The sequence below is a fragment of the Phaseolus vulgaris genome, chromosome 1 (genome assembly GCF_000499845.2).
Source record: "Phaseolus vulgaris cultivar G19833 chromosome 1, P. vulgaris v2.0, whole genome shotgun sequence".
In the NCBI taxonomy this organism is placed as follows: Eukaryota; Viridiplantae; Streptophyta; class Magnoliopsida; order Fabales; family Fabaceae; genus Phaseolus; species Phaseolus vulgaris.
The window spans coordinates 14,267,700-14,288,142 of NC_023759.2; the positions used below are offsets into that span (position 1 = coordinate 14,267,700).

Below are 20,443 nucleotides of genomic sequence, written 5' to 3' on the forward strand. Positions count from 1 at the left end.
ATCTCTTAAAAAAAAAGGTACATGTGTCACAATAATATAAATTTCAAAACGTTTTTTAACAACATAAAATATGATTTTTTAAATAATTTCAATTTCTAAATATAATAACCTGATGAACAAATTTTAATATACATATATGTATGTATACTAATAAAATGAACCCATTTTATGAATTTGGTTAGGGTGATCCATTTAGCGAGGTCTTAAAAGAGGCAATGAAAGTTGGTGGGTGAGGTGGCGGAGTGACGTCATCGAAGAGGAATCCCCAACCACGGGCGAGTACGGAGAACGGAGCCACGTAACCGCCCCTTTCCTAATCCCGAACCGCCACGTCACAGGAAAGGACCAGATTCTCTCGCGGCTTTCACACAGCACGCACACAGCCTTGTTTTTCAAAATAAAAAACCTAAAAAGAAATGTGGATTCAAAGTGAAGTGCCCTCTCTCCCACTTCACTTTTCTCTCTCCTTGCTCCTTAGAGTGACTCCCTCTTCTTCTACCACTGCCTCTTCTTAATTTCTTCTACCTTCACCCATTTATTCTCACAAACCCCTTTCTCCTCCTCCTCCACCCATAACCACTCCCTCTTTCCATCTCTTTTTCCTCTCTCTGCTTTTTTTTTTCTCTTCACACTGTACATACAAACATGGATGATGAATATGCTAAGCTTATAAGAAGGATGAACCCACCGAGGTAACTAATTCACTACTTTCATTTCACACCCTCTCTTCTCTTCAGTCTTTCTTCTTCTCCTCTTTCTTTTCTTTCTGTTTTTGGGGACTGCTTTTGAGGTTTTGCTTATCAGCACCAGACCTTTCCAAACATGTTTTTCTTTTGTTTTATGGTTTATGGAAGTTTTAATCAACTGGGGTGTAAAATTAAACATTTTTTTTGCAGTTTGGTGTTTTCAGTTTTCCCAGTACTGATACGGAAGTTCCTTGCTTCATTCTTCTTTTCTCCAGTCTTCAGTTTAGTAAGCCATGGAACAATTAACATAGTATGTTTCCAAAGCTTCTGTTTTTTTCTAAAACACAAAACTGTATTTGGTCAACTATTTTAATTGTTGAATTTTTACTAACTTATATTCATCTTGGCCGTTTTTTGGTATGCTTTTTCTTGTGGTTTGATGTGATAATCGTTATATTCATGTGTGTGTGTACTGTGTCTGTAGTATTGCTGTTTTTTACCTGCTGTTTTTTTTATATGCAGGGTTGTGATTGACAACAATGCCTGTGAAAACGCCACTGTTATTCAGGTAAAGCTGGTTGCTTCCCTTTGATCAGGCTTCACAAAATTGAGTTGACAATAAGGAAGATTCTTCCTTTTTTCCCTTCTTTCAGTTTTCTAATGATTTGATCTTACAAAGCTTGTGTTTTCCTCTTTTTTGGTTCACAAAATTGAGTTGACAATAGAAAAGATTCTTCCTCTTTTTTCAAATTTTCTAATGATTTGATGTCGTAGAATTTGGTTGGATTTTTTTTTTAATATAAAAACAAAATTGTCTCGGAGTTAAGTTCATTTTTTGGAAAAAGAAATAGCTGTCTACTTTTTTATTATCTAAGTTTTTTTACAGGTTGACAGTGTCAATAAACATGGGATTCTCTTGGATGTTGTCCAAGTTATTTCAGATATGAACCTTGTAATAACAAAGGCCTACATCTCCTCTGATGGGGTGTGGTTCATGGATGGTAAGTTTCTTCTTCATTAGTGGCAAGCTAAAGGGGGGAAAAAGGACTAAGAGTACTGATTATAACTATTTTTGTCTACTTTGCTTCTGATCCTAGTATTAATTTTGATGTTTTTCAGTGTTTAACGTGATTGATCGTAATGGAAACAAGATCAGAGATAAGGAAGTCATTGATTATATTCAAAGGGTAGGGATTTGTCTACTTGAATTTCTTAAATAGCTATACATATGGCTTATTTATGTTTTCATTCTATGTGGTAGACCCTCCTCTCTTATTCTTCTTTGCTAGAAATGCTCAGGTTAAGTAAGCAGGACACTTGTGTTAGTGCTGCCGAGTATGTTAATTTGAATTTGGTTCTTTTAAAATACGAACTTCAGCATCCTTTTGCCCTAATTTTCTTCTTGCTGATTGCTCTGGCTAGCTATAAACTGATTTACCAAAGTAGATGGAGGGAGAACAGGCTCAACTTCAATTGCTGTTCATTTTTTATTTCACTTATTGTTTATTTTAGTCATCAAAACTCTGTAGTTCCAGGAGTCCTCCAGCAAATGTTATATGAACTGCTAGTTCCATCTGGTGGACACACTCTTAGAAGTGCTTGTGCTGAAAGATCACAGATAAACTTGTGTTATTACTGTCATACTGATTTAATTAATTGTATAGTGAACATAGGAATAGGATGATATCAAGCAAGATAACATCCTTGCAGAAATTTGAGGGGCTTGAAATTGTGGAGATTTGATCTTAATAAACGCCGTAGTGCACATGTCTTAAGTTATCCATTCTGATGTTGAGGCCTAAGTTAGGTCCATTAAGATATAAGGGTCTTCTTTCTGCAAGTGATCTGTTATTCTCGTCATGCTAATAATATACAGTTCCTTGATGATAGATGATGGTCAATAAGGCTTGTGACTTTGTGGTTTCTTAGTAATTTTTGTTCTTTCTTTTTAATTTTGTAGAGAATTGAAAACAATCCGAGCTTTGCACCCTCACTAAGAGAGTCTGTTGGAGTTGTACCTACTGAAGAGCATACTGTAATTGAACTCACCGGCACAGACCGACCTGGGTTACTATCTGAAATCTGTGCTGTTCTGACGGACCTTCACTGTAATGTGGTGACTGCTGAGATATGGACACACAATACTAGAGCTGCAGCTGTAGTTCATGTGACAGATGATTCCAGTGGCTGTGCAATCAAGGATCCGTCTCGCCTCTCTACAATAAGGGATTTGCTTTCTAATGTTCTTAGGGGAAGTAATGATCCAAAGACAGCAAAGACAACACTTTCACCCCCTGGAGTTACAAATAGGGACAGAAGATTGCATCAGATTATGTTTGCTGATAGGGACTATGAGAGGATTGAAAGAGAAGGAAGAGGGGCACTCCGAGATAGAGGCAAACGTCCTCTCCCTCATGTAACCGTTGTAGATTGTGTTGACAAGGATTACACTGTGGTTACCATGAGAGCAACAGATCGACCAAAGTTGTTGTTTGATATTGTTTGCACTTTAACTGACATGCAGTATGTAGTTTTTCATGGTGTTGTCAAGACAGTACGGACAGAAGCTTTTCAGGTTAGCCAACTTTTTGGGTTTTATGTTGTTTTGTTTGCTATATGGTTCAACCTTTTTCGCTTTGTATGCTGTGCTTGTTATTGTAGCTAAACTCAAATATTAAAAGTTTTGGCCAGTAAATTTCAACTGTTATGACTTAAACAGAAGATGATAATTTAACCTAAAATATTAGTTCATTATATGAAAAAGTTCTATGGCTCAAGTATCACATTAAGTTCTTATTCTACTTAACGTGAGGCTCATAAAAATGTTTTGATCAGATGAATCATATGCATTCTTTATGATGGCAAAATCCAATTGGTGCATGAAATCTATACTTGAGTTTCATATGGTCAGGCATGGAATGGTTCTGCTTGAATTTTTCTGACTGAGTATTTTCTCCCTCATCTAGGAGTTTTATATTCGGCATGTGGATGGCTTTCCCATTAGTTTAGAGGCCGAACGCGAACGACTTGTGCAGTGTCTTGAAGCAGCAATTGAAAGGCGAGCATCTGAGGTGTGATAACAATCAACAGCTTGAAGCTCCACTTCTCACTACCTTTTGTCAATGGAATGATGCTAAGATATGTTTTTATGCAGGGAATGGAGCTGGAGTTGTGCACAAAAGATCGTGTAGGACTCCTCTCAGATATCACAAGAATATTTCGAGAGAACAGTTTGTGTATCAAAAGAGCAGAAATATCAACAGAAGAAGGAATGGCGAGAGATACTTTTTATGTTACAGATGTTACTGGTAACCCAGTTGACCCCAAGATTATAGATTCAATTCGCAGACAGATTGGTGACAAAGTACTGAACGTAAAACATAATTCTAGTCTTTCACCAAAGGCCTCTCAACCCACAACAATTGGATTTCTCTTAGGAAATTTTTTCAAAGCTCGATCTTTTCAGAATTTTAAGTTGATCAGATCTTATTCTTGAGTTGCCCACCTGTATATTCTCTGCATTTTCCTTCCACTACTCTCAAGTCAAACAGAAATTTATGTATGCAGGTTAAAGAGATTGTATATATGTTCCTCCCCAGCAGAGGGGCTTGGAATTTACACTATACAGTAGAAAGCTTAAACACCCATCTACACAGCTTAGTTGTTCTCAGTAGCATGTTACCTAGGTTGAATATGAAGCAAGTAGTCCTTTTGGGATGTCAAATCTAAAAGAGTATATAGTGCTTTTAAAGAGTATGTAGATGCAATTGGGTCTGTACATGGTTTAAAGAGTACATTTTGGAGGTGTAATTTGGAGTAGATGTAAACTTGGGTATGTACATAAAATTGAATGGAAAAAGTGTAATTATGTATATAATTGTATGTCTCCTCCTTTCCTTTTTTTTGTTTTCAAATATCCTATTGTGCACTAAGTAATGCTATATGCATAGATGTTAATGCTATTTAATTTTTCTTAAACCAAAAAGGCCACTAAGTCTAGTTATGTTTGTTAGAGAAACAAAATTTGAGAATGAAAGAGAAAAGAAAAGAAGAAAAATAGGTTAGAAGTGAAGATAAATTGTTTGGTTGAAGGAAAGAGAAAAAGTTAAGTGAAATTGTAGATAGGTATGTTTGATGTGAATGGAAAAATAAAGGGAAATGATAGTTTTAATTAATTACATTTAAGTACATTTATAATTGAAAATGGAAATTATGGGATGGTCAGAACTATTTCCACTCCCTCACCTCGCAAGTTTCAGCAAAGTAGTTGTTTCATATGGTAAAACGGCATGCTTGTAATTCAACATTTGCCAAATCTTCTTTAACCAACTTTCGTACCATGTGCACAAGGAAACCAGGAGTCCCACATAATTTTTTAGTCCAATTTCTAAACGTTCTAACTCAATCAAATCCCATCTTCTCAATTAGTTGAAATGGATATATTATTTTTTACAATTTTATATAATACTGACAATTAAAAACGTCACATTATATCGTATATAATGATATTTACATGCATAGTGTTTTGCGCTGAAATAGTTTACCAATGAAATAAATAATGATAATTTTGACTCACATTAATTACATACAAAAAACACCACTTTATACCGAGCGTTAAACAACGAGTGTTGTGGGAGTTCGCATAAGGCCGCCATATTAAACTTGGCTATGGTTAGATCTATGACATTATGGAGAACTGCCATACAATTTTTTGTAGTTTTTGAAGAATTCTAAAATCATAAATGCGTATGCTTCGTTTGACAGATGATAAAGCCAAGTTCCACCTAATCTGATAAGTTAATTAAAGATCATTCAAACAATAAATATAAATCAAGACTTCAACCTGACAAGCATGAACAATATTCCAAAGCTTAAGTATGAAGAAATAGGGAATTTGTTCTATGTCTATCCCAAATAGATCCACGCTATGCTACAACATTCAAAAATGCCTAAGGATATGAGCTAAAGAAAAAATGACTATCAACTTCTCTAACTTAGCTAATTTCAACTTCGGTGTGTAATTTTAACTAATGTTTAGTGTAAAAGGATATGCTATTGAGGAAGATAAGTATTGCCAGCTATTAGAGGGGTGATGTAAAGAAGAGAAGAGAATTTAATGCTCCATGCCATGCATTTAATGTTTCTCAACACAAGAGCTCATTACAAGATGTTAAAAGAAGAAAGAATATGATAAGTGTCATATTTCAATAATATTTCATATTAAAAGATAGGTACTTAGAGATTTTTATTGATAAAATAGTTATAATTCAACCCTTAATTTAGGAATTTAAACTTTTTTACATATTTTGTGATTTTAAGATGAATGAGAATGATTTATTCCCAAATTTGTATTGGTTTTAGGATTATAGGGAAAAATGGAGAGGAAAGGGCTAAGGAGAATGGACAAGATGAAAAGGGAAAGTTGGAACATTGAAAAATCGTTCAAAACTCGCCCAAACAAGATCACTGTAGAGGAACCTACCCAAGGCTCACCCAAGCGAGTCCACTCCAATTAAGTTGGATTTTTTCTCGTCAAACTCGCTTAAGCAAGTAATAACTCGCTTAAGCGAGATTTCACTTAACCCAAGCCCAACTATGTTAAATAGAACGCGTGAGGCATAACCCTAAACATCATTGGAAGAATAAAGAGAGATAGAAAACCCTAGAGGAGGCAACCGTCAAGGAGAAACATCCTGAATCTTATTTTCTTGTTTTCCATGCTTGTAATGGCAAACATGAGTGGCAAATTCATCCCTTTGAGATTGGGAGTAATATGTTCAAAATCTTATGTATTGAGGTGATATTTATCTATAATATTTTAGTTCTTGATTGATTATTGCTATTATCATTTTATTCTCAAAGCTTGAATTATTCATGATTTTGATCCTTAGATTTGACTGGAAAGTACTTATAAGAATTTGACCTAAATGATAATTGATGGATTTGTGTCTTCTTCTTTGCGGTTTTTTGTGATGAGAGTCAAGTAAAGGAGGTTTTTATTAATGAAGGAAGAGGCAATTCACCATCACACTTGAAGTTCTTCCTTCTAGTCTTCTCAAAATTAAAAGAAGACATAAAATAAAGAGAGGCCCAAGCCCAAAGCCCAAGCCCAAACCCAAGTCCATCCTATGAAGGGCAAGGCCAAGTATTAAATAATAAAGAATATTGTTGAAGGTGCTTAGAGGGAAACATTAGAAACCTCTATTGTTAAAGCATCTTTTAGTCTTTAGTTAGGAGTCTTAGGGGGGGTGTGTTAGTAGATAGGTGTAGGAGTAGAAAAGGAGGTGCCAAAGTGAAGGAAGAGGTCACACCTTCCTCATGCTTTGTTTTAGGCGCAAATTCTAGAAGCTTTTTGGGAGGGAGTTTTTGAATTTGTGTAGCTTATATTTCAGCACCTTAGGCTATAAATAGAGGTGCTCTCTTTGTATTTTTCAGATTTGAATTTATCTAAAGAAACTATACTCAAAATTGGAGTGAACATTGGAGAGCTTTTGAGCCTTCTTCTCTAGTCTTATCTTGAAGGACCATGGTTTCCTCAAGTGGCGGCTTGCACACTCATCTAAGAGCATCCATACTTCTAGTGGCGTGATCATCCAACCATTCTTCCATCTTCATGAGCATTCTCTTCTCCTTCCTTTCTTCTCTTGTTAATTTCCTTGTCTTAGCTTGTTTTCTAGTTGTTTCGGTTCGGCAATTTCAGCTTGTTTTGTGTAGCTATGGTTCATTTGTGTTCTTGGCTGTTTTTCATCTTTTCTTCTTCAATTCCAGCAATTTGATTCGGTTCCTTACTGTTTTGTGTTGTTAATTGGTGTTTTTGCCTTTTCTCCATCTCTTTTGGTTCAATTTGACAATATGTGGAACATCCAAATGAGTTTGGGATTTGGTACTAGTTTTTGGTGAGTTCTTGTCTTAGAACAATGATCCAACTCTAAGAAAAGTGCCTCAATAATGTCCAGCTCAAGGTGATTCCTAAGAATGTCAAGAATCATTCTCTATATGGCTAGTGGAATCTTATGATTTATCTATAATATTTTAGTTCTTGATTGATTATTGCTATTATCATTTTATTCTCAAAGCTTGAATTATTCATGATTTTGATCCTTAGATTTGACTGGAAAGTACTTATAAGAATTTGACCTAAATGATAATTGATGGATTTGTGTCTTCTTCTTTGCGGTTTTTTGTGATGAGAGTCAAGTAAAGGAGGTTTTTATTAATGAAGGAAGAGGCAATTCACCATCACACTTGAAGTTCTTCCTTCTAGTCTTCTCAAAATTAAAAGAAGACATAAAATAAAGAGAGGCCCAAGCCCAAAGCCCAAGCCCAAACCCAAGTCCATCCTATGAAGGGCAAGGCCAAGTATTAAATAATAAAGAATATTGTTGAAGGTGCTTAGAGGGAAACATTAGAAACCTCTATTGTTAAAGCATCTTTTAGTCTTTAGTTAGGAGTCTTAGGGGGGGTGTGTTAGTAGATAGGTGTAGGAGTAGAAAAGGAGGTGCCAAAGTGAAGGAAGAGGTCACACCTTCCTCATGCTTTGTTTTAGGCGCAAATTCTAGAAGCTTTTTGGGAGGGAGTTTTTGAATTTGTGTAGCTTATATTTCAGCACCTTAGGCTATAAATAGAGGTGCTCTCTTTGTATTTTTCAGATTTGAATTTATCTAAAGAAACTATACTCAAAATTGGAGTGAACATTGGAGAGCTTTTGAGCCTTCTTCTCCAGTCTTATCTTGAAGGACCATGGTTTCCTCAAGTGGCGGCTTGCACACTCATCTAAGAGCATCCATACTTCTAGTGGCGTGATCATCCAACCATTCTTCCATCTTCATGAGCATTCTCTTCTCCTTCCTTTCTTCTCTTGTTAATTTCCTTGTCTTAGCTTGTTTTCTAGTTGTTTCGGTTCGGCAATTTCAGCTTGTTTTGTGTAGCTATGGTTCATTTGTGTTCTTGGCTGTTTTTCATCTTTTCTTCTTCAATTCCAGCAATTTGATTCGGTTCCTTACTGTTTTGTGTTGTTAATTGGTGTTTTTGCCTTTTCTCCATCTCTTTTGGTTCAATTTGACAATATGTGGAACATCCAAATGAGTTTGGGATTTGGTACTAGTTTTTGGTGAGTTCTTGTCTTAGAACAATGATCCAACTCTAAGAAAAGTGCCTCAATAATGTCCAGCTCAAGGTGATTCCTAAGAATGTCAAGAATCATTCTCTATATGGCTAGTGGAATCTTATGATTTATCTATAATATTTTAGTTCTTGATTGATTATTGCTATTATCATTTTATTCTCAAAGCTTGAATTATTCATGATTTTGATCCTTAGATTTGACTGGAAAGTACTTATAAGAATTTGACCTAAATGATAATTGATGGATTTGTGTCTTCTTCTTTGCGGTTTTTTGTGATGAGAGTCAAGTAAAGGAGGTTTTTATTAATGAAGGAAGAGGCAATTCACCATCACACTTGAAGTTCTTCCTTCTAGTCTTCTCAAAATTAAAAGAAGACATAAAATAAAGAGAGGCCCAAGCCCAAAGCCCAAGCCCAAACCCAAGTCCATCCTATGAAGGGCAAGGCCAAGTATTAAATAATAAAGAATATTGTTGAAGGTGCTTAGAGGGAAACATTAGAAACCTCTATTGTTAAAGCATCTTTTAGTCTTTAGTTAGGAGTCTTAGGGGGGGTGTGTTAGTAGATAGGTGTAGGAGTAGAAAAGGAGGTGCCAAAGTGAAGGAAGAGGTCACACCTTCCTCATGCTTTGTTTTAGGCGCAAATTCTAGAAGCTTTTTGGGAGGGAGTTTTTGAATTTGTGTAGCTTATATTTCAGCACCTTAGGCTATAAATAGAGGTGCTCTCTTTGTATTTTTCAGATTTGAATTTATCTAAAGAAACTATACTCAAAATTGGAGTGAACATTGGAGAGCTTTTGAGCCTTCTTCTCTAGTCTTATCTTGAAGGACCATGGTTTCCTCAAGTGGCGGCTTGCACACTCATCTAAGAGCATCCATACTTCTAGTGGCGTGATCATCCAACCATTCTTCCATCTTCATGAGCATTCTCTTCTCCTTCCTTTCTTCTCTTGTTAATTTCCTTGTCTTAGCTTGTTTTCTAGTTGTTTCGGTTCGGCAATTTCAGCTTGTTTTGTGTAGCTATGGTTCATTTGTGTTCTTGGCTGTTTTTCATCTTTTCTTCTTCAATTCCAGCAATTTGATTCGGTTCCTTACTGTTTTGTGTTGTTAATTGGTGTTTTTGCCTTTTCTCCATCTCTTTTGGTTCAATTTGACAATATGTGGAACATCCAAATGAGTTTGGGATTTGGTACTAGTTTTTGGTGAGTTCTTGTCTTAGAACAATGATCCAACTCTAAGAAAAGTGCCTCAATAATGTCCAGCTCAAGGTGATTCCTAAGAATGTCAAGAATCATTCTCTATATGGCTAGTGGAATCTTATGATTTATCTATAATATTTTAGTTCTTGATTGATTATTGCTATTATCATTTTATTCTCAAAGCTTGAATTATTCATGATTTTGATCCTTAGATTTGACTGGAAAGTACTTATAAGAATTTGACCTAAATGATAATTGATGGATTTGTGTCTTCTTCTTTGCGGTTTTTTGTGATGAGAGTCAAGTAAAGGAGGTTTTTATTAATGAAGGAAGAGGCAATTCACCATCACACTTGAAGTTCTTCCTTCTAGTCTTCTCAAAATTAAAAGAAGACATAAAATAAAGAGAGGCCCAAGCCCAAAGCCCAAGCCCAAACCCAAGTCCATCCTATGAAGGGCAAGGCCAAGTATTAAATAATAAAGAATATTGTTGAAGGTGCTTAGAGGGAAACATTAGAAACCTCTATTGTTAAAGCATCTTTTAGTCTTTAGTTAGGAGTCTTAGGGGGGGTGTGTTAGTAGATAGGTGTAGGAGTAGAAAAGGAGGTGCCAAAGTGAAGGAAGAGGTCACACCTTCCTCATGCTTTGTTTTAGGCGCAAATTCTAGAAGCTTTTTGGGAGGGAGTTTTTGAATTTGTGTAGCTTATATTTCAGCACCTTAGGCTATAAATAGAGGTGCTCTCTTTGTATTTTTCAGATTTGAATTTATCTAAAGAAACTATACTCAAAATTGGAGTGAACATTGGAGAGCTTTTGAGCCTTCTTCTCTAGTCTTATCTTGAAGGACCATGGTTTCCTCAAGTGGCGGCTTGCACACTCATCTAAGAGCATCCATACTTCTAGTGGCGTGATCATCCAACCATTCTTCCATCTTCATGAGCATTCTCTTCTCCTTCCTTTCTTCTCTTGTTAATTTCCTTGTCTTAGCTTGTTTTCTAGTTGTTTCGGTTCGGCAATTTCAGCTTGTTTTGTGTAGCTATGGTTCATTTGTGTTCTTGGCTGTTTTTCATCTTTTCTTCTTCAATTCCAGCAATTTGATTCGGTTCCTTACTGTTTTGTGTTGTTAATTGGTGTTTTTGCCTTTTCTCCATCTCTTTTGGTTCAATTTGACAATATGTGGAACATCCAAATGAGTTTGGGATTTGGTACTAGTTTTTGGTGAGTTCTTGTCTTAGAACAATGATCCAACTCTAAGAAAAGTGCCTCAATAATGTCCAGCTCAAGGTGATTCCTAAGAATGTCAAGAATCATTCTCTATATGGCTAGTGGAATCTTATGATTTATCTATAATATTTTAGTTCTTGATTGATTATTGCTATTATCATTTTATTCTCAAAGCTTGAATTATTCATGATTTTGATCCTTAGATTTGACTGGAAAGTACTTATAAGAATTTGACCTAAATGATAATTGATGGATTTGTGTCTTCTTCTTTGCGGTTTTTTGTGATGAGAGTCAAGTAAAGGAGGTTTTTATTAATGAAGGAAGAGGCAATTCACCATCACACTTGAAGTTCTTCCTTCTAGTCTTCTCAAAATTAAAAGAAGACATAAAATAAAGAGAGGCCCAAGCCCAAAGCCCAAGCCCAAACCCAAGTCCATCCTATGAAGGGCAAGGCCAAGTATTAAATAATAAAGAATATTGTTGAAGGTGCTTAGAGGGAAACATTAGAAACCTCTATTGTTAAAGCATCTTTTAGTCTTTAGTTAGGAGTCTTAGGGGGGGTGTGTTAGTAGATAGGTGTAGGAGTAGAAAAGGAGGTGCCAAAGTGAAGGAAGAGGTCACACCTTCCTCATGCTTTGTTTTAGGCGCAAATTCTAGAAGCTTTTTGGGAGGGAGTTTTTGAATTTGTGTAGCTTATATTTCAGCACCTTAGGCTATAAATAGAGGTGCTCTCTTTGTATTTTTCAGATTTGAATTTATCTAAAGAAACTATACTCAAAATTGGAGTGAGCATTGGAGAGCTTTTGAGCCTTCTTCTCTAGTCTTATCTTGAAGGACCATGGTTTCCTCAAGTGGCGGCTTGCACACTCATCTAAGAGCATCCATACTTCTAGTGGCGTGATCATCCAACCATTCTTCCATCTTCATGAGCATTCTCTTCTCCTTCCTTTCTTCTCTTGTTAATTTCCTTGTCTTAGCTTGTTTTCTAGTTGTTTCGGTTCGGCAATTTCAGCTTGTTTTGTGTAGCTATGGTTCATTTGTGTTCTTGGCTGTTTTTCATCTTTTCTTCTTCAATTCCAGCAATTTGATTCGGTTCCTTACTGTTTTGTGTTGTTAATTGGTGTTTTTGCCTTTTCTCCATCTCTTTTGGTTCAATTTGACAATATGTGGAACATCCAAATGAGTTTGGGATTTGGTACTAGTTTTTGGTGAGTTCTTGTCTTAGAACAATGATCCAACTCTAAGAAAAGTGCCTCAATAATGTCCAGCTCAAGGTGATTCCTAAGAATGTCAGGAATCATTCTCTATATGGCTAGTGGAATCTTATGTATTGAGGTGATATTTATCTATAATATTTTAGTTCTTGATTGATTATTGCTATTATCATTTTATTCTCAAAGCTTGAATTATTCATGATTTTGATCCTTAGATTTGACTGGAAAGTACTTATAAGAATTTGACCTAATTGATAATTGATGGATTTGTGTGTTCTTCATTGCGGTTTTTTGAGTGGATTTGCAGAAGCTCCATGGTTTGATGGTGGAACAAGGCTCTCCTAGTAGTTGTGATAGCCTTGGAGGTGCATGAGAAATATGATTTGAGAGAGGTGAGGCCTACTCTTCTTGGAGGTGAAAGTTTTTGGAAGATTAAAAGCCTAATCCTAAGAAGTCTTAGGCAAAGAGTGAGAATGACACAAATTTGGCAGCATTTCACTAATGAATTAATCTTTTGAAAACATGAGGTAGGCTCCTCCTTATATAGCCTAAGGAGGACCGGAAATGGAAGAGACAAAAGGTGGGAAATTCTAAACCTAAAGGTTTGAAAGTTGGCGCCAATTGTAGCTCACATGACAAGTGTGACAAGGTGTGTCTCATGTAATGCACTTAGGCCTAAAATGACCGGCCTTAGTTAGATTAGGAGTTTCTAGAAACCCTAATCTAACTTAAGTTGGTTTTTAGGAGCCAAAATTGAACCTAATTACAAATTAAACAATTTTAGAAAAGAAAATTTCTATGCTACTTTGACAAGAATTTAAAGACTATGCTACGCTTGATTTTGGACCTCTTGGAACATGTAGAGGTAAGTTTCTCTACCATCAGTAGCAGTGTTCCAATCCTCATCAAGCCTCTTAGCCATGACCCTTGTAGTTGGCCCAATATGTCTTGATGTTTGGCTCTCCTTTGGGTTGGTGCTTGACCCTCTTTCATCAATAATGCTTAACATATTTGAATGCTAAGAATATATTTGAAATGTTAATTGCTTTATAACATATGTTCGTAATGATAAGAAGTTTTTATAAATATGCGAGGAATTGATATTTATGAGACTCTTTTATTAATTTTGTATGTGAGGAATCAATATGTATGGTTTTTATATGTGCATGAATATCAATCAAGTTTGAATATTATAATCTTTTGAAAAAATACAGACGAGTGAGAAGGATGAACCACAATTCCAATTTTCCCAATTGACTTATTCCAATCTTTTACTTTGCTTTATTTAATTTCTTGCAAATTTACTATACAAACAACCTTTTCCAACAAAATTTTACATATTGTCTTATATTTAGTGAATATTATACTTGAGAATTCAATTGTTCCTTGTGGGTTCGATATCCGTTCTTAGGGACAAATTTATTACTTCTGACACGATACACTTGCTGTAAAATAGTCATCAATTTATTACTTATGACAAAAACTTGAGCATGACACATAGAATGATTAAAATGATGCATTAAATGTTCTTATGATAAAATTAAGGAAACCGTGTAGGAATTAGAGAAAAAAGAGCAGCAAAGTTGTGCATGAGAAATCCGTTGAGCGCATGCATGAAACATTGAGCGAATTATTGGCAGAGGACATGCAAATTCAAGACCTCCAAGTGCTGAGCGCCTGAAAGAACTGCTGAGAAAATCTACGCCATAGTGAGGAGCTCAAGCTATAAGAATGAGCTGTTGAGCAAAGGAACTAAGCACTGAACATAGAGGAAACCCTGTGACCAAGGAAAACCAACACACTAAGTAAGGTTGGAGGTGGGCTGAGCACATGAAATTATTTAATCTAAAAAATCCAATCTATTGAGAGGACGAGCTATGCACTTGGTGAATAGTATATAAAGACAATCCAACACTCCATACTATAAATAGAGAAGCTTGATATAAAAAGAATGAGGTTATACAAGGTGAAGAAAGAAAAGGCCATAGCTGAAGCGCACCATCCAAAGCCATATGTCCTTAGTTGCTAGCCATTCAATCTGGAGTTTTCTTGTAAACATTAACATGAGTAGCCAAATTCCTCTTGTTGTGATTGAAGAACAATGTAACATTTTTGTTCTCTGCTATTTATAAATGCATGTTTGTTTAAGTTCATTGATTTGACTTTGCACTTAAAGCTTGATAGGTATGGAATCACTATTATTGATTCCAGATGTTGAATGATATTAGAAAATACTTTTTTTCTTTTGAAGTAAGTCAAATCGCCCAAATAACTCAATGTTTGGGAATGAAATTGAGTGTTTTGTTTGGCATGAAGTGCTCCAACAATAATGAAGAAAAAATTTATTGTAAGTCAAAGGATTGATTATGGTAGTTTGATCTCACTACAAGGAAATAACAATTTAGTCACCGAATTCAGCGACCGAAAATAAGTGGTCGCAATTTGCAACCGAAATAGTCACCGAATACCCGTAGTGTCAAATCTGCGACCGAAATAGCGACCAACTGAATTATTAATGATTTTAGTTAGTTTTGCGACTGAATCAGCGACCAAAGTTGAGAGTGACAAAATAACTGGTCGCTAAAGTGGTGGCTGTTTTGAATAAATTGGAAAAATATATTTGCGACCGAATTAGCCACCGATTATGTTTCTTTTTTAGCCATCGATTTTAATTCGGTTGTTAAATATTATTGTTTATTTTCTGCCACTGAATTAGTCACCGAATATGTTTATTGTTTAGCCACCGATTTTTCTTTGGTCGCTAAATATAATTGTTTATTTTTGCCACCGAATCAGCCACCAAATTTATTTAGTTTCTAGCCACCAATTTGTTTGTTGTCGCTAAATATAATTGTTTATATTTTTTACCTAATCAGCCACCAAATAAATATATTTTTTAGCCACCAAATTCTTTTGGTCGCTAAATATAATTATTTATTTTATTACTATTAATAATAATAATAATAGTTCATTTTTATTTTAAAAAAATATACAAGGATAACAGTGTTATCCTTTATATATTCATGAGTGGTCATGAGTTTGTAGTTTCTTAAATTTAAATAAAATTAATATTATATTATTTTTAAAATATAAACTCAAATAAAAATTATAAATAAAATTACATAACAAAAAAAATATTATTAATAAAATTAATTCTTTTAAAAAAATTAGGCCACATAATTATTATTATTGGTGAGTATATGAAAGAGAAAGGAGAAGAGTGTGGAAATATATATATGAAAGAGAAAGAGAAGGAGGAAGGATGAGAGTGCATAGGCGGAGGTAAGTGGATATGTTCGAAGTTTGGAACAATCCCTTGGTACATTTCAATTCCACGTTACTTGTTGTTTCTGGTTTCTATACCCACATTTATCTCGTGCTTAAAAAATGCTTCCAATTGCAAACTCTAAGACAGCAAAAATGGCAAGACCAAACCAAAGCACAACAATCTGTTGCATGGAATTCATTCTCCGCCAATTACTACAAATTTGTATTCTGACCGTTTCGACATTCTGTGCCTTCACATCATACCAAATATTTTACTTTATTATTTTCAAAATTTACAATAATCTAATTTAATATCTTATTATTAAAAAAATAGGTGTTTAGAAAATAATTAGATATTAAAACATCTTTTTATTTTAACATTATAATTTTTTTATTTCACGTAATTTCGATAACCCCATAATTCATTTTTACATATATCTTGTTAAAATTGGATTGATCAGTTTTTATGATCTTAATATTATATACTTCTCATTCGTTTTGTGATTTGTGATTGTTAATACTATATAATTTCAACATTAATATATATGTCTATTACTTGACACTATTAATTAATATTATTCATAATTATTAATTTAGGTTCATTAATATATATATATATATATATATATATATATTACTTGACACTATTTAGTTAGTATTTTATTAGTATCTATAAATTAGTAATACCAATATACTTATATAAAAGTATAAGTATATTAAAAATAAAATTAGAAATATATGATTAAATATAATAGTTTGTATTAAATATACAAGCAAAACTTTTATCTACAATGATATGATACATTTATTTATTTCCGATTGTATGAAGTGTTATTTATAATTTATATTTACATTTTTTATTTATTAGTGACAAATTTGTATGTAATTTGGTCCGCTAGCTTGAAGTTATTTGTAATATAACTTATTTTCTTAACTTAAATACAAGGGCAGTAGGGTATATGCTAAATTCCACTTCCGACACTGTAATCTCCCCTTTATTGTTTATGCCACATAAACAAAGTTAAATTAATTTATTAAAACTTATTGTAAAATTAATAATTTATATTTAGAAAAATAATTTTATTTTTCATACACAACTTACTACTTTTAATCATTTTTTTTAATTATTTTTGTTAATTTATAAAACTGAAATTTGAAATTATATATGAAAAATTTAAATTCAAATTTATTTAAAAAACTGAATTTGTGTGTCATAAATTCTTGATCATGTTGCCTCATTTTATTATCCTGATCATGTTGAAACAAGAAGGACTAGGATCCCTCGTAATCTTGAAGTAGGCGAGGGTTCTTCACGTGCTCCTCCTATTTCAATTTTCAATTATCCAGGAAGAGAAATCGGAAAATGCATGACATATTATCTAAATCAAAGAGACTTTGATGCTGCCCAATTGTATGTTCTTCAAAACTGTGAAGAGGTTCAACCATACTTTGAGTAAGACAATGTTCACTCATTTGAAAAGAAAGTTAATTATGTTGCATAAGGTTTGAATAATCAATTTCTTTGTTGCAGTATTTATGTTGAATATTTAAGAGAGATTAGTCCTACTGGTTCAGAAGCTCAAATTGGCCAATACATTTCATCCTATTTTGCTACATGGTTCAAAAATATGTATGTTTTTAATTTTCCTTTTATACAAATTTTACTTTTAGATAGACATTGTGTAATTTATAATCTTTTGTTTAGGTTCTAAATCCAGAAAATAATATTGAAGATCCATTATTGGTTAACTTAGCATGGGGTCCTAAGAGAAAAGTTCAATCATGGTCTATCTATGTTATCAATGGATACAAATTTCACACTGTTCTTTGGAGTGAAGGCATGAATTCCACTAGCTATGGTGTTTATGTACGAGGAACCAATGGTCAATTAGAGTCAGATTTTTATGGAATATTGTCTAATATTATTCAATTGGAGTATACTGGCTTTCCAATAATGAATGTAGTTCTCTTCCCGTGTGAATGGTTTGATAATACTCCTAATATAGGAACCAAAGTAGATAAGAACTATGGGATCATTCAAGTAAAAGAATCACGGAGATATAATAAAGCATATGATCCATTCATATTTGCACAACAGGCAGAGCAAGTTTATTACACCAAATATCCAGAGGGACACCAAGGTTGGTTGGGAGTAATTAAAACAAAAGCTCGTATTAGAATCATTGATAACACAGTAAGTGAGGTTGAGCATGACACTCCATACCAAGATGATGAGCTTCTACAACTTGAAGTAGTGCTACATGTTGATCCAGAATTCATTCATGATTCTTTTGCTGATGTTGATGGGGGGGGGGGGGGGGGGGAAGAAGTAGATATACAATTACTAAATGAAACAAACATAGATGAACAATACGAGGAGGAATACATTTCAAGTGAGGATAACATTGAGAGTGATTTCAGTGAAACAGATACCTCTTCGGTAATTCATGCATTAAAATTGATTGTATACCTTGTCCAAATTATGTTTAACATTAATTTTATTGTGGTTTCCCATAATTGTAGTGAATAACAGGGAAGATAACTGACATATTTGGTTGTAGAAAACACAATCAGGTTTGAGTCTTTTGATCATGATTACTTTATTTGTTTATTCAAAATTGATTGATCCACTTTGATTATTGTATTAATTACATCTTATATATGTAATATTTTTTACTTGCAGATGACACCAAGGGGTAGAGGTGGTGGTCGTAGACCACCTAATCATGCAACACATTCAAATGAATAATCCCATATCAGGTTCTTCAAATCCTACTACCAGTGGACATCATCAAGGGGACAACATTGGAGATGATAGTTCAGAAGAAGATTAGGTGGATGCTTAATTATATAATAGATTTGACTCTTTTAACTAGTTTTTAATACTTTTCGTTGTGTAATACGATTTACCTTTTAATTTTAGTACAACTCCTTCTTAAACTATGTATTTGAAGTTCACTCGTATTTAGCTTAATTGAATTTTGAGTATCTACAAGCAGGTTTGAATTTTGAGTATCTATAAGTAGGTTTGAATTTTTGTATAAAATGGTTAAAATACCATTTTAAATAGGTAGGAACAAAAAATATAAAAATAGCCACCGAAACTGAAATACCAAATTAGCAACCGAAATAGAATCGATCGCTGTAATTAAGAAAAATATTTAGCCACCGAAATCAAATAAGTCGCTAAAGGGGTCTCTATATAGCCACCGAATTAGCCACCAAAAGTTTTTTTTAATTAATTATTTTAATCCATTAGCGACCAAAAATGGTGGTCGCTATCACCTCAATTTCAGCCACCGATTTAGCCACCAAATTTTTATAAAAGTTTGGTCGCTAATTTGGTCTCTGATTTTTGTGACCAAATTTTCTACGACCGATTTGGCCACCGAAATATCGGTTGTAAATTAGCGACCACCTTATAATTCGGTCGCTAAAGGCTTTGCGACTAGGGTTTTCGCTTCCATCTTTATTTGGTGACTGTTTCGGTCGCAGATCCGTTTAGCGACCGATTATAGTACTGATAGTGATCAAATTTGGTGGTCGCTAAAAGTGATTTTTTTTGTAGTGTCTCTAGATAACAATGATTAAGGAATTAACTTGGTTCGACATTAGGGAGTAGTGAAATTGAATCTCATGTTATTTATAACTAGTTGAGTATAGGAGATTACAAAGTTTATTCAATCCCAATACTTTCATAAATCTAATAACATATTTTTTAACCAAGTTTTAACATCACCAAATTTATTTTCTGTTTGACTCACCATTATTTCTACATCTTCTCATGATTAATTTCACACTTTATAATGAAAGAAACACCTGTTGCATTTACCATTATTCCTGAAAGATACAAAACTCCTTATCAGTTGTACTACAGTTGACTCAGTTTACTTGCCAAGAAATAAAACTCCATCAGTTAGACACTCAACCCTCTAGAGGGCTCTAATACCAACTATAGAAAACAATAAAAAATACAAGAAGGGGGTGTTAAATTGTGTTTAATTTTTTTTTTTGCAGTTATTCACAAGTATCGTATGGTACTATGTTTAGTCAGACAATAATTTTAGTACTGGTCAAATGACCTGGCAAAGATTTTCACAAACTTAGTTAAAAAAAACTTTTTTTTCTTAAGTTAGTTGTTGGAAAATGACATGCAATGTACATAGAGAGAGATAAAAAGGATTTATGCAATATTTTTATACTGGTTCATTTGATAACACATACTACATCTAGTTCTTGACCAACAGTTAAGTTCCACTAGGTAGACTACTACTATGAAATACAAGTGAGTATTTTTTTCCTAATCACAACCACTTCTGAATGACCTCGTACCAATATTCTTTTAGATCATTACCATTCCTAGCTAAACCCTCCAAGTATTCTTTGACACTTAGTCACTCTTGACTAAAAATGAATTGGAATGTAGGTTTGCATGTGCACTTAAGTTTCCTTATGTTTTCAACTTTTTGATTTTTTTAGAGGCAAAAAAGTTGCAAAATATTTGTCTGACTTGATGATATTGAAGGTGTCGATAGTTCAAGACATGTTGATTACGTTGAATGTTTCAATGTTTCATGTCATGCTTTTCTAAGCCTTTGTGTAGATGAAATGACTGAAATCGTGAAAAATAAAATAAAGAAAGAAAATTAGAGTGGAAAAGGAGGAAGTTGTTGTTGAGCAAGATGCTTTGATGTCTCCAAATCCAAGTGGAAAGCTTGAAGACCTTGCTGTT

At 34.0% G+C, this 20,443-nt stretch overlaps 1 protein-coding gene across 2 annotated transcripts; it reads left to right on the top strand.

Moving 5' to 3' along the window:
• Positions 1-394: 394 nt before the first annotated feature.
• Positions 395-4,563, top strand: LOC137813651 (ACT domain-containing protein ACR6-like). Of its 2 annotated transcripts, XM_068616015.1 has the most exons (8): positions 428-692; positions 897-996; positions 1,209-1,254; positions 1,573-1,687; positions 1,806-1,873; positions 2,647-3,261; positions 3,653-3,757; positions 3,841-4,563. In XM_068616015.1, exons 4-8 carry the CDS (start codon positions 1,630-1,632, stop codon positions 4,180-4,182), a joined length of 1,188 nt encoding a protein of 395 aa, XP_068472116.1. In that variant the 5' UTR covers positions 428-692; positions 897-996; positions 1,209-1,254; positions 1,573-1,629; the 3' UTR covers positions 4,183-4,563. The 2 variants fall into 2 exon arrangements, with proteins under 2 accessions (XP_068472115.1, XP_068472116.1); XM_068616014.1 differs by lacking the exon at positions 897-996 and having other exon boundaries at positions 395-692.
• Positions 4,564-20,443: the final 15,880 nt, after the last annotated feature.